The sequence below is a fragment of the Galeopterus variegatus genome, unplaced genomic scaffold (genome assembly GCF_000696425.1).
Source record: "Galeopterus variegatus unplaced genomic scaffold, G_variegatus-3.0.2 Scaffold2706, whole genome shotgun sequence".
Taxonomy (NCBI): domain Eukaryota; kingdom Metazoa; phylum Chordata; class Mammalia; order Dermoptera; family Cynocephalidae; genus Galeopterus; species Galeopterus variegatus.
In genome coordinates this window covers 209287-229674 of record NW_007728817.1, presented here as the reverse complement: position 1 = coordinate 229674, position 20388 = coordinate 209287, and the positions used below count along the sequence as shown (strand labels likewise).

Below are 20388 nucleotides of genomic sequence, written 5' to 3'. Positions count from 1 at the left end.
CCTTGTCTGTCTTTCCTAGGTGACCCCCCCCCCCACTGGGCTGTATCATCATCCCAAGTTCACTATCTTTCATGAGGCCTTTCTGCCTGTGACACGTTTCTCTCTTGCCTCCTTGGCTAAGGGAAGGCACCCCGCCTCTTTTCTATAGCCCAGATTTCTCTCAACTGCATAGTGCCTGTCTCTTGCTTGGATTCGGTCATCTTTCTGCACTGGCATGTGTTCACCTCTTGACCAGCTCTCAGAGCTCAACCTCTTTCCATTCTCTCTCTATCTAGATCCATTGGTTGGCACTCTTCCAGATCTTCCATTGATTCTGGCCACTACCTTCCACTACCTTCTCTTAGGCTGCTGTTGCTTTCACCTCTCCCACCCCAACCTTTCTTCCTCCTCTTCCCATTCCAGCAACTGGGTTCTCATAAAACTCTACAGCCAATCTGACCACTGCCTCCTCTTCATCCTTTCCTCACCTCCATTAGTTGCACTTCCTCCTGATAGGGACCCACTGAAAGAATATACCCAACCCATTGTGCTTCCCCTCCCACTACCTGTTGAAGCAGTCCAGATCCCATTTCTCTTTCCCTCTTAGCTGCACTATATTCACAAGACCTGTGTTCAAATTTTAAGGCCCTCTTCTTACACAGGTACCACTCCCCATCCTGTTCTGCCTAGTTCTCTGGATCTAGCCTCCCAAAAAAAGAAGCACTCCTCCAACCCCCAAGCCTCACCCCACCCCTCCATCTTGCTCTCCCCTGTTGTGCCAATTTGCTGTGGACTTGACACTTTCCCATTAATCCTATATGCCCCACTGGGTTTCTGGGTTCCCCATCCCCACCCCCACCATGGCTTTCTATATGCCTTTGTGAATTTTGTCCAACACACGTGATGCCTCTGTCCTTTCAACAGCCCTTCAACAGTGGGAGCATGGATTGAGTGATAATCGTAAAATGTCCCCTCCAAATTGGTTTCCAACCACTCACCTGCCATTTGCAGACACCTGCCATCTCCATCCACATTCTGGACTCAGCATGAGTCCATCCCCAAGTCCCTGAGTTTACCTGCCAGTGGTTTCTGTGCACGTACCACACATTAATGTGCAAAGCTGCACATTAACAGTTTCTTCCACTTAATCTGACTCATGTTGGCCCCTCCCACTTTCTCCTAAGGGCCTGGGTCAGCAAACATCCAGGCGTTTGCTTCTCTTCCCAATACTGCTCCTTGCTCTGGCCTTGGTCTGGACTTGGCATTGCACATGCCACTGACTAGGCCCCTGAGTTCTGCTGATGCCCCACTTTGGAAAGTATGTGTTCTGCCTTCCCATTGTCTGCCCTTGGTCCCATTACCAACATAGAAGCTCCCCCAAATACCTGATGTACTCTCCTTTTTATGGCAATCTTGTCCCTATCCTTTTCCATCAACTCCCCTCCTACAACTTGATCCCAAATACTGCCTTTCAGTGGATACCCCCCAAAGAGATGTCCCTCTCTTTTCTTGTTGGAAGACGATTCAAGCCTGGCAGGGCCCATCCACTCCACTGTCTCCTGCAGTCATCTTCCAGAGTCCTCTACCTCATCTTTCACGTCCACTGATACTCCCCCTGCCAGCTCCGAGGCGATGGATAGATTTGGGAATGTTTTCCTTCATATTGGCTTCCCTCCTGAATTGCACTCCCTACTGACACCACGGCGAGCATCGTTGCCCTCAATATACTATACTGAGTCCATCTGCTGTCTGCATTCACCCCATACCATCCTACCTTCTGGGTTTTGCGATCTGGGAGATGGTGGTTTCTTCTCTTAGAGTCGTTCCCCCTGACCTTTCATCATCTCTCCAAAAACTTCATTGGCACAGTGATCCCCAAAGTTTGTGAGGAGCCACTATGACTACAACCTCATTCTCCTTTGGTCTCTACCACCTCTTCTTCATTCCTCATCTCCTTCCAGCATGCTCTGCTTCCATGTGGTCTCTGTCACCCTCTGCTACGTCCCTCCCCGCGACCACCCAGACACCACCCTCCGATCACACCCANTATCTTTGGCCCCAAGCTGGTACTTTTGGGTGCTTACCATTGTCCCTTTTTCTTCATCACCCCGCCTCTTCTCTGCTCACTAACAAGGAGCTCCGCCAAAACCTCTGGCCTTTTCTTCCTCAACTGCCTCCTTGTTTCCCCAAAACTAGCTCTTTAATTTTCCCTTTATCTTACACCCTACCTGAAGGTACTCTAGTTCTCTTCTTTGGGTAGATTCATTCGTCTTCCCAGCCTGTATGANCCATCACGTGGGTTCCCACAAAATCTGCAACCAGTGTGACCACTGCCTCCTCTTCATCCTTTCCTCACCTCCACTACTGCCATTTCCCCCGTAGGGCCTCAATGAGCAAATGCACCCTGCCCATCCTGTGTGCTCTCCCACTACCCAGCGAGGCCTTTCACATGGGCCAGTTCCTCTCCCCTGTTGGCTGGCTGCACTACAACCCCCATGTTCAGCTTTTAAGACCTTCTTCTTAGATACCACTCCCCATCCTCTTCTGCTTTTCCTTCTCTCTCGCTCTGGGATCAAGCCTTCCAAGAAAGGAGCCCCCACCCCAGCGTCCAGTCCTGCAACCCACTCCGTACTCTGCTCTGTCTCATTATGCCAACTTGCTACCAACTGATCTTCTTGTAGTCAACCTACAATGCCCACTTGGTTTGAAGGACCCCCATCCTTTCCNCCACCCCTTCCCAACCACCCACCCTACCCCGCCGGATCCGTAGTAAAGAGCCTGGCCCAAAATATGCACCCTGGCAATAATGTTCAAGGCTTTATGTGCCGCCAGTCCTTGCTGAGCATTGCAGTCCACCCCTTGTCCACTTTTCTTCACTCTTGCCACTGCTTGCAGGCTGGCCTGTGCTTTCTCCATTCCTTCATTCCTTCTCTGGGACATCCCCCTTCTCCTCACTCATCCTGATGCTGTTCAGCCTGTGTCCCTTCCACTTCGCTGTCTACCCTCCATCCCACACCTGGGTGCCAGCTGCCACCTTCTCTGTGTTTCCTAGGTGACCCTCCTGTTCAGCTGCATCATCATCCCCAGTTCATGTTCTTTTGTGCAGCCTTTCTGCCTGTGACACATCTCTCTGCCTCCTTGGCTAAGGGAAGTCACCCTGCCTCTTTTCTATGGCCCATGTGTCTCCCAATGGTATAGTGCCTGTCACTTTCTTGGATTCAGTCATGCTTTCTTCATAGGCATGTGCTCACTTCTATGACTGCTCTTGGGGCTCAATCTCTTTGAATCATCTCCTTATTCTACCTTCTTTTCTCCAGAGTTTCATTTGATTCCAGCTACTGTCTTCTCTTAGCCTGCCTCTTCCTTTGCCTCTTCTTCTCCAACGTTTCTTCCTCTTCCCTCTTCCTATTCCATAAAGGGGGTTCCCACAAAACTCTACAGCCAGTGTGCCCACTGCCTCTAATTCATCCTTTCCTAACCTCCGTTACTGCCATTTCCCCCATAGGGCCCCATCAAGCGAATGGACCCTTGCCTTCCCACTACCAGTTGAGGCCATCCAGGTGCCTTGTTTGTTCTTGCCCTCTTGGCTCCACTATCTTCAAAGACCTGTGTTCATATTTAAACACCCTCTTCTTACTTAGGTACCACTCCAGGTCATGTTATGCCTTTCTTCCTCTCTTGTTCTTTGGATCTTGCTTTCCAATAAAGAAGGACCCACCACACGCTCCAAGCCCCCTTCCCCTAGCAACCTTACTCTCTCTCACTGTGTGAATTTTCTACTGACCTGATCTTCTCCCACTAAAATTACCTGTGTTTAAGGGTCTCCCCTGCCCCTGGCTTCACTACATCCTTCTCCAGATTCAATGCACTGCAGGCAACATCTCCATCTCTTCAGATACCCTTGATTAGCATAAGCATAGATTCAGTGATAGTTTAGAAATTTCTCCTGCTCTTTGGTTCCCAACAGCTCCTCTCCCATTTGCAGGTATCTTGCAACCCACATCCTGGACTCAATCCATATCCTCAAGTCCCTTATGTTACCTGCCTGTGGTTTCTGTGCAGGTGCTTTGTTAATGCACATCACTGCCCAGTTTCCACTCGTTAACTTGAGTAACTTCACTCCTTCCCACACTTTCTCCTAAGGACCAAGTTCTACAAAATCCTAGGCTATTTCTTCTCTTCTCTGCTCTGCTCCTAAGGTCTGGCCTTGATACCACACATGCCAACTTTATCCCTGAGATCTGCCAACACCACTAGTCTGAGAACTCTGTGTTTGCCTTATACTTTTCCACATTGACACCTTTAGTGACACTGAACCTCCATAAGTTCGTGAGGTTCTCTCCCCTCTTAAATGCCTCCTGTCCCTATCTTATTCCCTTGAAGACCCATGATTCAACTTGGTCCAACATACTGTCTGCTCATGGATATTCTACTCCAACACCCCTCTCTTTTTCTGCTGGATGGGAATTCAAACCTTGCAGGGACCATCCACAGCATTGTCTCATTCTCTAAGGGCCTGCTTAGGTAAACACCCAGGCTCTTGCCCTTCTTCTCTATTCCTAATGTCTCAGCTTGGTACTGTCATGCTACAAATGTTCCCCTGAGATCTGCCGATGCCCCCAGTTTGAAAACTCTGTGTTGTGCTCTCCCTTTTTCCTTACTGGTCCTTTTACCACCGCGGATCCCGCACGGATTCGTAACATTTTCTCCCTCCTTACCCACCTCCCATCCATTTCTTTTCCCACCTAACCCCCATGCTCAACTGGCATATTTTATACCATCTCCCAGTGGCTGCTGGGCTGCCACGTCCCTCTCTTTCTCTGCTGGTTGGCAGTTGAAACCTCGAGGGTCCGTCGACAGCACTGTCTCCTGCAGTTGCCTTCCAGAACCCTCTGCCTCACCTGTAACACCCAGTTGTACTTCCCCTGCCACCTCCGAGTCAGTCGCTGAACTCAGGAGTCCTTTCCCTCATGTCGGCTTCCTTCCTGACGTGCCCTCCCTGCTGCCACCATGGCGAGCATCTTTGCCCCCAACGTGCTGTACTGAGTCCATCTGCTGTCCTCATTCACCCCTAACCATTCTACCTTCTCGGTTCTGCCATCTGGGAGACGGTGGTTTCCTGTCTCGGGGTCGTTCCCCCTGACCTTTCATCATCTCTCCACGCACTTCATTGACACAGTGATCCCCAGCGTTTCTAAGGTGCCACTACCTCTAAAGCCTCATTCCGCTTTGGCCTCCACCCACCTATCCTTCATTCCTCACTCGTCTCACCCACACCATGCTCTTCCTCCTCCGTGGGCTTTGTAACATGCTTTTGGGGACAAGGTCCCTGGGTTCTCCATGCACACCCCCCACCTGCTTGGTCCCTACCATGCCTCCCTTGGCAAGTGCATTCCTGATCCTCTTGACATGTCTCTCCTCTCGTAGCTGCTAGGCTCCCTCGTCTGCTCTTTGTCCTCCCTCCTGCCCATCGCACCACCTCTCGTCTGTCATGCTCTCCCACGAGTCGCACACTCCTCACCTGCTCTCCAGCTCCTGGGCCTAGGATGATCATTTCTCCTGCTTTACTCCTCTAGTGCGTAGCAAATTGCTGTCATACCATAGCCCTCTGACATTCTCTATGCTACCTTCTGGGAGTCTTCCCCTGGAATCAGTAGTCTTCTTGGGAGTGCACTCCCTTCTTGCCTGCCCCGGCACCCACTGCTCCAGCAAATTCAGTCACCTCTGGGTCAGACATAGAGTTCAAAATGCGTCTACCTTCTGGGAGTCTTCCCCTGGAATCAGTAGTCTTCTTGGGAGTGCACTCCCTTCTTGCCTGCCCCGGCACCCACTGCTCCAGCAAATTCAGTCACCTCTGGGTCAGACGTACAGTTCCAAATGCGCTCACTCTACCCTGCAGCCACACTCGCGTCCCCCTGGCCCCAGGTTATGGGTTCCTTCTGGCTCCACAATACCATGGCTCCGGTCACCTTTCCCAGTTCCTCCTATTCCTTCCTTTCACGCTCTGAACATGCATTCGGGGAGCACGTGCCTGTGCTCAACCTGCCTTGTTCCTGTCAGCACGGCAGTTTTCTCTTCCGCCCCCGCCCCTCCCACCTGCGCCCACCGCAAATGTGCTCATTCTCCACCTGACTTCCCTTCTCTCCGGAGAGCTGTCCCTTCCTGGGCACTACCGTGCCTGCCACCCTCTGTCCTTCTTCTCCCTACTTAGCCCTCATCTCCTTCCAGCCTGCTCTGCTTCCATGTGGTCTCCGTCACCCTCTGCCGTGTCCCTCCCCGCGACCACCCGGGCACCGCCCTCCGCTCACACCCGCACAGCCTGTCTTCTTCTGGGTCGCCGCACCCTCCTCTCTCGGCCTCACTCCGCAACCTAGTCCTCAAATCCCGGACCCTGGCATTGGCGCTGCACTCCACACCCTTGACAGAAGTCATACTCCACCGTCATCATCCCAGCTGCCTTCTCAGCTACATCCATTTGCTCGCTGTCACTCATCCTGGTCCGACAGGACCTGTTCTCCCACCTCTGGCAGTCGTGACTCTCGGATGCCTCCATCGACCCCGACCCACGTGCGCCATCTACTCGTGCCCCGCTTCTCTGCCCCGCTCTGCACTCTCCCCTTCCACCCGCGATTCTCACCCGAGGATGCAGGACCCCAGGTGGGCCTATCAAAATCACCCTTTGGGGTTGTTTGTTGTGGTGGTTGTTTGCTTTTGTCTTTTGGCTTTGTTAACAGAATTATTTTGAGCAGAACACTGCTCACCCCTCTGATGTTTTGATAGGCCTAGCTGGGGGTCCATGCCCACTGCCCCCCCTCGGGTGAAATCCACCCGCCCCCATCCTGGTTGAGAATCACTTGTGGACGGCTGCCTTTCCTCCCTGGGCTTTGCTCTCCCATTTCACGCCTCTAGCTTTCTAGCGGTTGCCATTTCCACTTCTCACTCAGAGACCTCAGCATTCCCTCCCCACCCCACCTTCCACGTATGCCCCCATGTGTGCCCAGCCCTCTCCTCTTGGAACCTCCTCGTTCCCTTCCCTGTTTTCTCTTTCACACACAGCACACGTCCCAAATCCCAGTCTGCATGACAGAGTTGATGGCTTCATCCCCTCATTTCTATCCTCTCTTTTTCTGTTAAAGTCATTATGGTGGATGGTCAGAACAAAGCCCCTTTTTTGTTATCTTTGTTTTACTTAACATCCTATATCTTGTACTTTGATTCAGTGTGCATTTTATATCCTTACTCGAAGTGGTCAGTATTTTCCCAACTCTGAAAGAAACCCAGAAATCCCCTCATGGAAGCACTTTTCCATAGTCACTTCTCATTCCCTACATGCTTGCCCCCTGTTCTTCCTTTCCCTTTTTTCTCGACTCCACACTAGTCCTAAGATTACTTAAATGATTTCTCTTAAAGAGGTAGGTTGAAAGCATGACCTTTGCTTCAACTCAGGCAATTTAAAGGTACCTGCATTCTTAACCCCCTTCTTATTAGCCTGGTATCTTCCATTCCCATACGGTGCTTGCTGTTCTTCTGTATTCAGACTTTCTGACTTTAAAGTCGGTACTGTGACATGTGTGGCAGGAGTCCACCCTCAAGACCCCTTTCATTTGCTGCCCGCTGCTCTTAACCCCGTCGTGCACTTTCTACCACACTGTAATATTTTCAGTGCCTCCAGTCACACTCTTAATCCCTGGATCTTCCTGTCTTTTTCCATTATTATTGAGGATGTTCTCATCTCATTTTTGCTTTTTCTCCAGGACTCTTTTAGTTTTACATGTAGCCAAGTTTGGCATATCCATTCTCCACCTCTTTTTCTCTCCTTTGATATTTTTAAACCCCTGCCTCATCCCAGCCTCAATCTCATAATTTGCCACCATCTTTCTGATGCAGTTAGCAGTCCTTTCTAGATATGGATATGCACTTTTCAGGTCCATTCCATGGTGCCTTTTCCACTATCTTGACTTGATTCTTACTTATCCATTTCTTAATTTCTTTCTCTCCTCCTCTGTTTCAAATTGGATTTAAATATACAACTCAATCTATCTTTTCCTAATATCATTCTGAGTCAGATAGTTGTCTTTTGACTTGCTTTTTTCCTACCTTACCCTTTTCTTTCTTTCTTTCCTTTTTTTTGGTGGCTGGCTGGTATGGGGATGCCAACCCTTGACCTTATTAGTATTATAGCCACCCTCTTTTCCTTTAATATGTTTAGTCCTTCTTTAATCTTATATCCCTTTTCTTGATTTATGCTCTTCTTCTACTGACCTCACTGTTTCTGGGTTTCCTTATTGTGAAGTTGATCTGCCCTGTATTTACTCAAGTTGTTCTGAAATGCTGTTATATCCATACAGTGCTCTTTTTATTTAGTTTCCATCATCTATATTCTTCCTTATTCCTTTTAATATGGGTATAATACCAAATCTTATTTTTCAGTATGTCAAACTTTTATGACCTTTCCTATTTAAAGGTAAATTTAAAATTGCTTTTGTACCCATTTCTTGTTTTTGTCTATTCATTTTTATTAACTGTCCATATACCGTGTATCATTCCTATGAGTTCACTAATATCTTCCTGTTAGGTACCTCTTTTTATTCTATATTCTTTGCTCAGTCCATTTCTGTATTTCTTCTTTCCTACATACTGTGCTGAATTGCTTTGGTTCTCTGTTTGTTCCTTGGTAGTAACCCTGCCACTTGCCTTGTTTTATGTCCACTTCACTAAACCTGTCTCTAACCTTTCTGTTGACTGCACTTTTTTAGGTAAACGTACTTTCCTGGACACTATCCCTTTTATGTCCAATTTTTACTTATCACTTTATTTCCTCCCTTTCTTTGTTCCTCTAAGAACTGCCTCACTGCACAGTTTTCTTTCTGACTCAGCTTCTTTATAAGTGTAAGTAATTTTCATTATCTTTTGTGTTTTAATAATAATTTTTGGTAGTAAATGCTTATAGTACATTATCTTAAATTTGAAAAAGCCCTTATCTATCTGCATTTAAAAATCCCAACGTATTTTCTAAGCCATCACTAAGACATTATGATAAAAACTTTTAAGTATTTCTTATGATATAAACTATTTTAAAGGACAACTACCTAATTACTTAACAGATAACTCATTCATTAGCAGACATCTTTGTGGGTAGTACAAAATGATCTCATAATACAATAAAGACTGTAATTGCATTTTTCCTTTATGCTTCAGAGAACAATGAAATGTTTTCAAGATAAATAACAAATGCATATACATTTTTTAATGAAATATATAAAGAAGACATTTTTTGGAAGTGTTTACTTACCAACTGACGAGTTGCTTGAGTTGTCCCACTGATATTGTGGGGGATATGACAGGAATAATGCACAACATGTTTAAAATCCTTGAGCATAGGAAGTGAGTCTATCAGAACTTATTACCACAGCAACAGTATGCCATACCAAGCAGACTTGCGTGCAAGCTAAAAGTTTTTGTTAGCACAAGAATGCTAACTCACCATACCAGGTTTTCCAAGTACATGGTGACGTGTATAAAAACTTTTCACGTTAACAAGTATTTAGATAGTGTGAATAAATACTTTCTGATTATCTTCATTCTGGTCTCAATAATATTTGCCATTTTGCAACTTGAATATTCTAAATCCAGCCTAATTCATACATTTTCTCTCCAAGCAAACATCTTCTCCTCTCCATTGTCCTTTCCTCTTTTTTTTATACATAAGTCTTCTCCTTTGCTTCTCTCACTTTCAGCCAGTCCTCACATGATTACTTAACTTCTCAGTCAATTTAACATCACACTTATTGGTAGATCTTTCATAACTCCCTTTGAATATTTGCCCTGCCATGTCTTAAACATTCTATATATCATTCACCCACCAACTCTTTATAATAAATCAGTGAATGCTGGATTATTCTCTTGAGATTACCTCACTATGATCCTCAACCAGTCCTCGGCCAATAGCATTCGTTTTCCAAAATAATATCCAATCCACACCTTATAAAAGATCAATCCTGATGTTTTTAAGGTTTCCACCAATGGCTTCTTATCAGGGTTTATCTTAATTCATCTCCTTCTAACCTCTCCTAGCAAGCAATCACTTCAGTCATAAATTTCCCACTAAAACTTGAAATGCCAGCCTACCCAACACTTATTTTTTGTCAGACCCCTGATCCTCTCCCATTCTATACACAGTTCTGAGATATGACAATTCTGTTCTTTAATTCACATCTGATCTGTCTTGTCATTCCACCTACTCAGAACTGCTTGTAATTCATACAACATCCCCTTTACTTACTTGTTATCCTCTATTTTCTCTTTTTTCTGTCATGACCTTTGGCATAAGTATGGAGCAATAGCTATTTCTCCCATCAGTATCTATGACTATTCAAATAACGTCTTTCCATCTCCAGACAACTTGAACACTGCACTTGTCCTTTTCTCCTTTTTCTTTTTCTTTGTCCTGCAAACCTTTTCATTTCCCCTAACATTCCTTCTTTCAACTGTGTCATTCCAATGGATTATAATCATCTCTTTTGGATATGTACATTCTTGATACTCAGCACTCTTCAACCTTCATCCATCTTCCTTATTTCCTACACTCTGTACTGAATCTGTTTCCACCCTTCATTCAGTCTGAACTTTTCCAAGATTCCTGCTCTGGCCTATTTTAAGTCCATCACATTAACCTCTATCTATTGACCACACAGATTGCTTCAAATCTTTTTCCAACAAAGTTTCTGGATAGCAACACATCAGACTCTAATTCTTGTTTCACCATGTTCTTGCCTCCCTTCATTGATACCTGGCTTAACTCTTCCAATTCCAATGTCTCTCAGTGTTCCTCATCCTGACCCTCCTTCCTTGTTTGCATTTCACAAAACTGCATGCTCTGCACCCCAACCTAAATCCTACATACCCCCTCTTTATTTATATTTCAGCATCAACTTCTCTCTACTTTTTCCTTTTCTCTCTCTCTCTCTCTCTCTCTCTCTCTCTCTCTCTCTCTCTCTTTATACTTTTTTCAGCATCAACTTCTCTCTACTTTTTCCTTTTCTCTCTCTCTCTCTCTCTCTCTCTCTCTTTATACTTCTCAATTGTTTCTCTCACTTACAGTCATTTCTAACATTATACTTCCATTTCTGAGCAAACTTTAACATCATACTTCATCAAGTTTTTCCTAATTTCCTTTGTCTGCACTTTCATGTATGTTAACTTCTGTATTATCAGTTTCCATCTCTACTCAGTGATGGATACATTATTCTTTTTTTGAGGTGTACCCTCTTAATGATTAACCCACAAACACCTCACCAAATACAGATGCCCCTCCCACTAAATAAATGACCTGCATCCCGCCCCCCATGCTCTCTAGTTGGTCAGACCATTGTCTTAAGGTTGCTGTCAATGACTTTTTATCAAGATTCATCTTTCCCTCTAAACTTTATTATCAACCAAACCATTTAATTAAAATTTTCATTCCCCCAAAATTCATAAATCCACTACCCGTACACTTCTTCTTCACTTCACTTCTTAACTTTATCTTGTATTTGCTTCAGACCTTCTTTTAAAGAAATAAAATATTGCATATATAATCGAGACTTCCTTTGTGTCACTCTCCAGAATCATCTACCTCTCTCCCTTCCAAGAGAAAATCACTACATGAATTTGATACTTATTCTTATACCTATTTTTATAATTTTAATATCGATATATCCATAAATAATATGTAATGTTATCTTTGAGGGTTTTAAATGTGCATGTATATATATATATATATGTTCTTTAAAAAAATTTTTCCCATCAAGACTCCAAGAACTAGTCTGCTTTCTGACACCTATGCCTGTTTAGACCTTTGTTTCTCTCCCAATTTCTATGCCACTCATTGCAGTGTTTAACACCAAACAGTTAACCAGTTAGACCCCGTCTGAGATCTGACAGATTTCTCCATTCTGTGTCTCTTTAATCCACAGCTTATTTACCTTTTTACTACTCTGGCCACTCTAATGCATGCAGTGCTCCTATTACTTAGATGAAAACCCCTTCTTTTCTTTCTTATTCCAGTGTGCTCTACCATATCTTACCTATCAGTTTTGGCTATTATCCTTAATATCATAGCAACAGATACAGTATTCCTCTGAGGTTTACTTCCCTCCTGATTCCCAACCACTACTCAAGAAATACAGTTAATCTTCTCTTCAGACAAACCACTCACCCACATTCCCTAACTGGTCGATCCTGATGTATTTTAAGATTGCTAGCAATGCCTTTTTAGAATTCATCTTAATAAAACTCCCTTAAACTTTCTTGTTAACCAAGTTTTTAATTAAAGTTTTCTACCTGTGGCATCGAGAGCTGGTCTGTTCTCCAATTTCCATTCTTATCCAGGTTCTTGAAACTGTTAGATACACCATTCATTACCATTGGGCCTTCCCATTCAATTTGACCAATTGGACCCATTTTGAGATCTGATCAGTTTCTCCATGTTGCATCTCATTTTTATATTCCTGATCTGCCTCACTGCTGCTCCATCTACTTTTAGGTCTTCTCTGTTTCATACAGTGGACCTTTATTCAGCTAACAAACTCTCTCTTCCTTCTTATTCCATCATAACCTTGGTCCAAGTATGGTGCCTTAACCCCCAGTCAATATCTGCCATTTTTCAGATCATCCCTTCACATCAGCAGGAACCCTTCACTTTGTCCTTCCAGTCCTTTCCTCCTTGTTCCTTATTTTGCCCTAAAGAGCATGCTGCCTTATCTTCTGTGTCCCTCCTTTCAGCTACCACCTATGTGTCATTCTTACTGGTCCGCCCTTTATGCCCATCCCACTTAGCCTCTTTTGCAACTCTTACTGTATTGACTACACCCATTACAACTAGTATGTTTCCAACAAAACTTCCTGGACAGCAAAACTTCACACCCCAATTCTTACTTTGCCATGTTCTTACTTCATTCTCCTTGGTAATACAGTGTACAACTCTGACCAATTTCCAACTCGCATTTCCTAATGTTCTCATTCAGCCCTTTTTAACCCTTCCATATTTCTTGTTTTTCTGTGCTGCATGATCTGCACTTAATTCACATATCCTCTCTCCTTATTTAACATCCAACCTCCACTCTTTGCTCTCTCCTTTGCTATTTTTTTCATACAAGTCTCCTCAGTTGCTTCTCTCACTTTTGGCCAATCCTAAATGTTTTCTTAATTTCTGACTACATCTTTAATGACCCTCTTATACAGCATTCTTTCTAACTTCCCTTTGGAGATTTCCCTTGTGTATCTTAACTTTTCATAGTAACAGATGCATATTATTTTTGAGGTAATACCTTGTTGTCTAGTGGCAGTTTGAACTTCTCTATTTTACTCCTTTTTCTTTATTTTGCCCTACAAAAACTCTGCCTTATATTCAGCATCACTCCTTCATTCAGACACCTTTAAGATGTTATTCCCATAGATTCAGTACTCTTTTCCAGATAAACAGACCCCTACTAATTAGCACTCACTGTTCCGATGCTGCACACTGGATTTTAGGTCCATCTCACATAGCCTCGCTCTCCCCTCACTTTTCTGCAAAGCTTCCTGAACAGTTCTGCCTCATAACCTCAATTCTTCTTTAGCTATATTCTCTACTTCCTCTCTCTTGAATAGTTGTGACCTGGATTAACATAAAATCACTCTTCCAGAGTTCCTACTCTCCTATGTCCCAGTAATCCTTATCCTGTCCCTCTTTAATGCCCTTAACCATTGGCCATCTTACCTTACTACAAACTCTCCCTAGCCTTATTCACTATGGCCCCTTTCCCTGTTTTGGCCTCCATCGCCACCATTCTCTCCTCTCCTATCCTTTCATACAAGAATCCTCAGTTGCTTCTCTAATTTTCAGCTAATCCTAATATGACAGTTGCGAGCAAAGGCTCTTTATCAGAATTATTCTAAATCTTCCTTCATCTAACTCAATGGTTCTTAAGCTCTAGCTTGTTAAAAAACACAGACTAGTAGGCCCCACTCCGAGTTTCTGATTCAGTAGGTCTCGGGGGAGGGAGAAGAATTTATATTTCTAACAAATTCCTAGGTAATGCTAGTATAACACATTTTAAGAAGCATTGCTCTTAACTTACCCCTCAACCAAACCCTTTAATTAAAAATTTCCCACCAAGCATCAAGAGCAAGTCTGCTTCTGACTCTCATTCCCATTCAGGCCTTTGCTTCTCTCCCACATTGCAATCTGGCCTTATACCCAACATATTTGACCAATTAGGCCCATTCTGGAATGACAATATTCTCCATTTGGGGAATCTTTATGGTGCTGTGGTCTTACTTATTACCATGCCACCTACTCAGAATCATTCTCTAATTTATACAGTACTCTTCTTACCTGTAACCCCTATTCTTCCAAGTGTTTGGGCCCAAATATGGGGCCTTCCCCTCCCGTCAATACCTGCCGTTCTTCAAATTACCTTGAATAGCACTTCCTGCAGTCTCCTGAACAGCACTCCCTAGCTAGGTTCTGTCTCTAGTGTCTGTCTCTCATTTGCAGGAAATCATAACATGACAGAATAACTTCTAAGAGTAACTTTAATGCGGCACTTACATGATATTCATTTCTTATCTCCCTTTGGTAATTTGCCCTCCCATACCTTAATAATATATGTACAATTTCATCTACCATCTGTACATGGAAATAACAAATGAAGTTTTACTCTTGTGTTGGGTTTCCACCATGATCTCCAGCCACTCGTCTCACAATATTAGTCTTCCATCCTACAGACACACTACTCAAAGGTCTGTACTGGTGTCTTTAAGGTTGCTGCCCTGGCTTTATATCAGGATTCATCTTAATCCATCTCTTTCTGATCTTTCTAATTAAAACTTCCCACCAAAGTTTACCATTACTTTTCAGGCCCTTGTTCTTCTCCATTGTATATATACTTATTTTCAAAGTCCGGCATTAAGATCCAATATTTGGGGATAGTGCGCCGCTTGGGAAGCGTGGTGGCGCTCCCGCCCGAGGGTTCGGATCCCACATACGGACCAGTTCCCGCTCACTGGCTGAGCGAGGCGCGGGAGCAACACTGAGGGTTGCGATCCCGTTGCCGGTCCCCGGTCCGGTACGGGGGCAACACTGAGGGTTGCGATCCGTTGCCGGACACGGAAAAAGACAAAAGACAAAAAAAAAAAAAAAAAAAAAGATCCAATATTTGACCAAATAGACCCACATTTTAAGATTTTACAGGATTTCTCATTCTGGGAAGCAGTATTCCTCATCTTCTCTGCCTATACCAGTCCACCTACTCTTAACTATTCTTCATATAGTGTTCCCTCTACATAGTTTCCAGTCTCTCCCCCTCTTTCTTATTTAATCATGATCTTTGGTATAATTATGATGCCACATCCCTCCCGTCAATACCTGCCAATCTTCAAATGACCCCATTTCTGCAGGCTCTTCCATTCTTTTCCCTGATTGATCTTAGATAAACACCTATTACCTACACAGTCATTTTTTTTTAGTTACCATCTTTATATCATTCTCATGGATTCAGCAGTCTTTTCTCATATCTTCCTTGTATCCTCCACACTGTTCTGAGTACATTTGCACTCTCAGTTCAGTCCAGAGCTTAATAGAGTTCCTGCCGCTGGCCTTGCCTTCGATCTGTCCCATTTTGACTTCTTGGCCTTTCACTCTATTGGTCACACTTGTTGCTTCAAATATCATTCAAGCAAGTTTTCTCAGATGGCACTCCCTCATAACGGCAATTCTTATTTAGGCACTTTCTCTTCACATTCTGTCTTCTTCTTTGGTTGTAATCTAGCTTAACTCACATCTCTACGGTATATGCAACTCTGCCATTTTCCAGCATTGCTCATTCTGGCCCCTTTAATGCCCTTCCCTACCCACACTTTATATTCTGTACCCCAGCCGAAATCCCATATCTTCTCACCTTTTTTACCTTCCAGCTTCTCCTCTTCTCCTCCTGTGTGACATTTTCATACAAGTCTCCCCAAGAAATGTCTGTCACTTTTAGCCAATCCTCACATAGCAGCGTAACTTCTAAGAGCAACTTTAATGGCATACTATGCAATAATCAACAATATCTTAACTATCTGTCATCCGTTCTCTTACCATCTCTCTGCAGAAAAAAAGTGAATTCTTCTCTTCATATGTACTTTCTTCCTCATAATCTTCACCCATTCCCTATCTAATAACAATAATCCATTCATTGGACTACCTACCTACCTGTTCACACCTCCTAATAAGTCAAGCCTAATATCTCTAAAGTTGCCAGCAACAGCTTTTTATCAATGTTAGATCAATCAGCCTCCTTATAAACTTTCCTATCAACCAAGTCCTTAAACAGTTTCCCTCCAAAGCTTCAGGAGCTACTCTACTGTCGTCTCCTATTCAAGTCCTTGCTTCTCACCCTTTCTATATATTGCCCATACAACACAGCCTGTATACCCAAAGTGTGACCACTTAGACCTAGCTTGAGCTGACAGGATTCTCCATTCTGGGTTTTTATCCTGTACCTGTTCTGCCTGTGGGCCCTCCACCCTACAATATTCCCTCCCTTTCCTTTCCTTCCAATCTGTCTTTTCTTTCTTATTCCCTCATAATTTTTGACTCAGAAATGCTGTCTTATCCTTCCCCTTGATGCCTGTCATTCCTCAGTGATTGACTCCTTTTCATCTGAGGGTAGCTTTAAGGTTGCTTTTCCATACTATTCCTCCTTTCCCCTATATTGTCCTAGAGAAAAACCTTACTTTCAGCATTGCTGCTACCATTCGTGTAGCATTCCCACGGACTCAACATTTCTTTCTGGGTAGTTATATACTCCTCAGTTTTGACACTCACTGCTCATCTTCCTGATGTCCTACACCGCATCCATTCCTTCTCAGTTCAGCCCAGACTTAGGTGGGTTGGTGCAGTTAACCTGGGTTTCAGATCCATCCCTTTTACCCTCATTCTAATCTTTTGCTCCACAGACACACCCTTTGCTTTAATTATCCCAACAGAGCTTTCTTGGATCTCCTTCTAACCCCATTTCTTATTTAGTCATGGTCTCCTCTCCCTACCAAATTGAGACCTGGAAACTCCCCACCAAATTCCCGACTCTGCCATTTTGCCACACTGCATGTTCTGCACCCCAGCCCAGTTCACACATCCCTTTCCTTACTTAGCTTCCAGCACCCATCTTTTTTCTAATTCACTGTATTCTTTTCAAATAAATCTTCTCAGTAGTTGACTCATTTTCAGTCAGTTCTCACAAGACAAACCTCATTCTGAGGAAAATCTAATGTCAACCTTCAAGGCATTCTTTCCTTATTCCCTTCGGTAACTTGCCTTGCTCTGTTCATGAAGCGCTCAGCTTTGTATCATGGCAGTGGATTTAGTATTGTTCTCTTGCTGTGGAAGGGCCCCCCTCACTTCCTCTCCTCATTACCCAGTGTTAGTAATCCTCTCTCGCAGCAGTGACAGATAACTGTCAGTGGTTTTTATTGGAGTTCACCTTAGATTCCCTGTAATATCTCTGTTTCAGCCAAGCCATTTAATTAAATGTTTGCCACAAAGATTTCAGGAACATTATCTCTATGAAATACCATTCCTGTTTACTTCCTTAATCCATTTCTCTGTATTATATATTTATACAGAATTGTCTTCTGTCTTTATTTCTACATAAAATTCAACCAGTTTGTCCCAATCTGTGATCCACCACTGTTCCTGCTTGTGTCTCCCTTTATTCCTCTTCATTTGTCTACAGTCTCCCTGCTTAATCTGAACCAAACTGGGGTTCATATAGTCTATTACCTAATGTCTGTTCTGACTCTTCATTCTTGTTCCTACCATAATCCCGTAACTTTCATTTTTTTTAACCTTAGCTGACCTGTTCTGGATTTGTGTTCACTTCTACTTCTTTCTTTCTTCTCTCCCCTCACTGCTGAAGAAAAATCCTACCTTAATTTAACCACAGTCATTGTTTCATCAACCCCCTTATAAGCATTGAAATAAATTCTGCAGTCCTGATAGGTACACTCTTCCCAAGAAGGGTTAACCGACTACCATCATCTGTTTTCAACATATTCTATTGAATCTATCTGTTCTCTGAATTCAGACCCAGTTTTCATAGGATTCCCACCAGTGGCTTGTATTAGAGACTATATTATCTAGCTTATGTCCTAACATTTCGATTTCTTGACTGCCTTGGCTCACTAGAGCCTATTGGAAAATAACTTGAAATACAAGGATTTCACAATTTGTTCCTAAACAAATTGTCTTCTCAACACCTATGCATTAGCAGACCTCTTAATGTTTCCACCTACCCCATGGACTTTCTGGCCTCTTTCCTTTTGCTCATACACCTTCCTCTGTTTGCCAAAGCTCTCATACCTTTTGAGATCCAATTAAACTGTTATATCCTTTCACAAGTTTTACAATTTTCCCAGGCTGTTAATCCTGCCCCCTCACACAGCACTTCATTAAAACATATGTAAGAATCTTCGGCATAGTTGTAATGTCAGATAGATAAATAGATCTCCCCCCTGCCCCCCCCCCCATTTAACTCTTACAGAATCAGCTCTTGAAGACAGAGGTCACGTCTCAGTCTTTTTATCTAAGTTTCTGGCACATTAGCTTACGTCTTTACATGTAATATCAACATCTGCTAAGATTCACTGCATTTGGATGGATGGATGGATGGATGGATGGATGGATGGATGGATGGATGGATGGAGTGAGTTTAAAGTTAAGACTGAGCAGATGAAATTCTTACTACCTAACCTATCATATATGGTCTTTACAGCTATGTCTGTTATCTCCTTGCCTATCCCCCAAATAACTTCCTAACTTCCCAATTTCTAATATTTTTTGTACCGTAAGCCTTTTCCCGGCCACGGATTAGACCCTAAATGCTTTTTCTTCATTCACGCCTGCTAAATCCCTTCCTTTAAACAGTTCATAAAATCCTGTCTTCTTCATGAAGACTTCACTTTCCAAAAATGTGCCCTCCACCTCTGTTTCTTATTACTTTCACCAGTCATCTTAAAACATGTAATTGCCCACTTGTTTTTACATTTTAAGACACTTTATATTTACTTACTTTACTGGAAACTCATTTTTTACCTACTCACTGCAGGTTGAAATTTGACATAAAGCGAGTTCATACTGGTGATCTGTGGACTGATTGTTAGTCCACAATCTAAAGATAGTATTATTGAATCTGGTGTGCTTGGTCAATATTAATTTGATGATCTGTATACTTTTTACCGTATTTTTGGCTTTGTCGGGTCCTAGAGGAATGGTTCTTTTTCAGCATATTTATTTTCAACATATAGGCCCTTTTATCAGGCATGGCAGAAAAAAAGCCCCCAAAAGTATTTCCCCTGCTGCTGTCTTCATACCAATACAAAAACAGGGTTTGCCCATGTCATCTTTTCTGCAGTCCTAACCCACAGGCAGAATAGACTTCAAAGTCATACCTTGTGAGACTGCCTTTTTAACCTACTTGCAGGCTGCTTTTGAGAATCACTACCCTATAAAATAGGGCATGCATATATTTAACTTTAACATGTGGAACACCGTGCTGAGTATAAATGGTGCTTCCTAGGTAATGATGGAAGCTTCGTGCTTGCACTTCCCACTGACATGGGCTTGCTTGCTTTCTCTTCCAGTTGCAGGCACCTTTAGCTGCACCATGAAGTTTACAGTCCGGGACTGTGACCCTAACACTGGAGTTCCAGATGAGGATGGGTATGATGATGAGTATGTGGTGAGTCTTCCCTGCAGAGACTTCTGTAACACCTTTGCAACACTAAGTGCCTTGAGAGAACAGTTTTCTAGGAACATCTGACATAAACTTATGGGATTTGCATTCTTTTCAAACAGATTACAGCTGGGGAGTACCTGGACTATTCCTCTTCTGTAACAGTATTACATCATGCCAAAGACAATTGAGATTTACTACTTCATAATTAATTATAATAAACTTGCCCTTTTTTTCCTTATAGTAGGGATAATTAAGAGATGAAAGTACGTGATTTTCATTGAGATCAGTTTTATTTAAAGTAGTTTGCTTTGTTTTTTTTTTTTTTTTTTTTGGTTGTGTTTTGGGTTTTTTGCTTCAGCAAATTTTACTTTGCTTATAATATAGCCAGAGCATGGACTAAAAAGCCTTCACAGAATGAAGGGAACCTTTTAAAAATATCAACATGTTAATAATGATGGTACTGTATGGCCTGAACTCAGTGGTGAACTCATGTGGCAACATGACTGTTTTGTACCTCAGGTCTACAGATGTTGATCTGAATTTGGCTCTTGCCTTTTTTAAAGTAGTTTGCTTTTTTTTTTTTTTTTTTTTTTTTGGTTGTGTTTTGGGTTTTTTTGCTTCAGCAAATTTTACTTTGCTTATAATATAGCCAGAGCATGGACTAAAAAGC

General features: G+C 43.2%; 1 protein-coding gene across 1 annotated transcript in view; it reads left to right on the top strand.

Moving 5' to 3' along the window:
- COPG2 (coatomer protein complex, subunit gamma 2) overlaps positions 1 to 20388 on the top strand; it is a 69702-nt gene that overhangs the window by 47399 nt on the left and 1915 nt on the right. The window contains exon 13 of the mRNA XM_008582712.1: positions 19624 to 19721. Within this exon, the coding sequence (XP_008580934.1) occupies positions 19624 to 19721 (98 nt within the window). The remainder of the gene's footprint in view (positions 1 to 19623; positions 19722 to 20388) is intronic.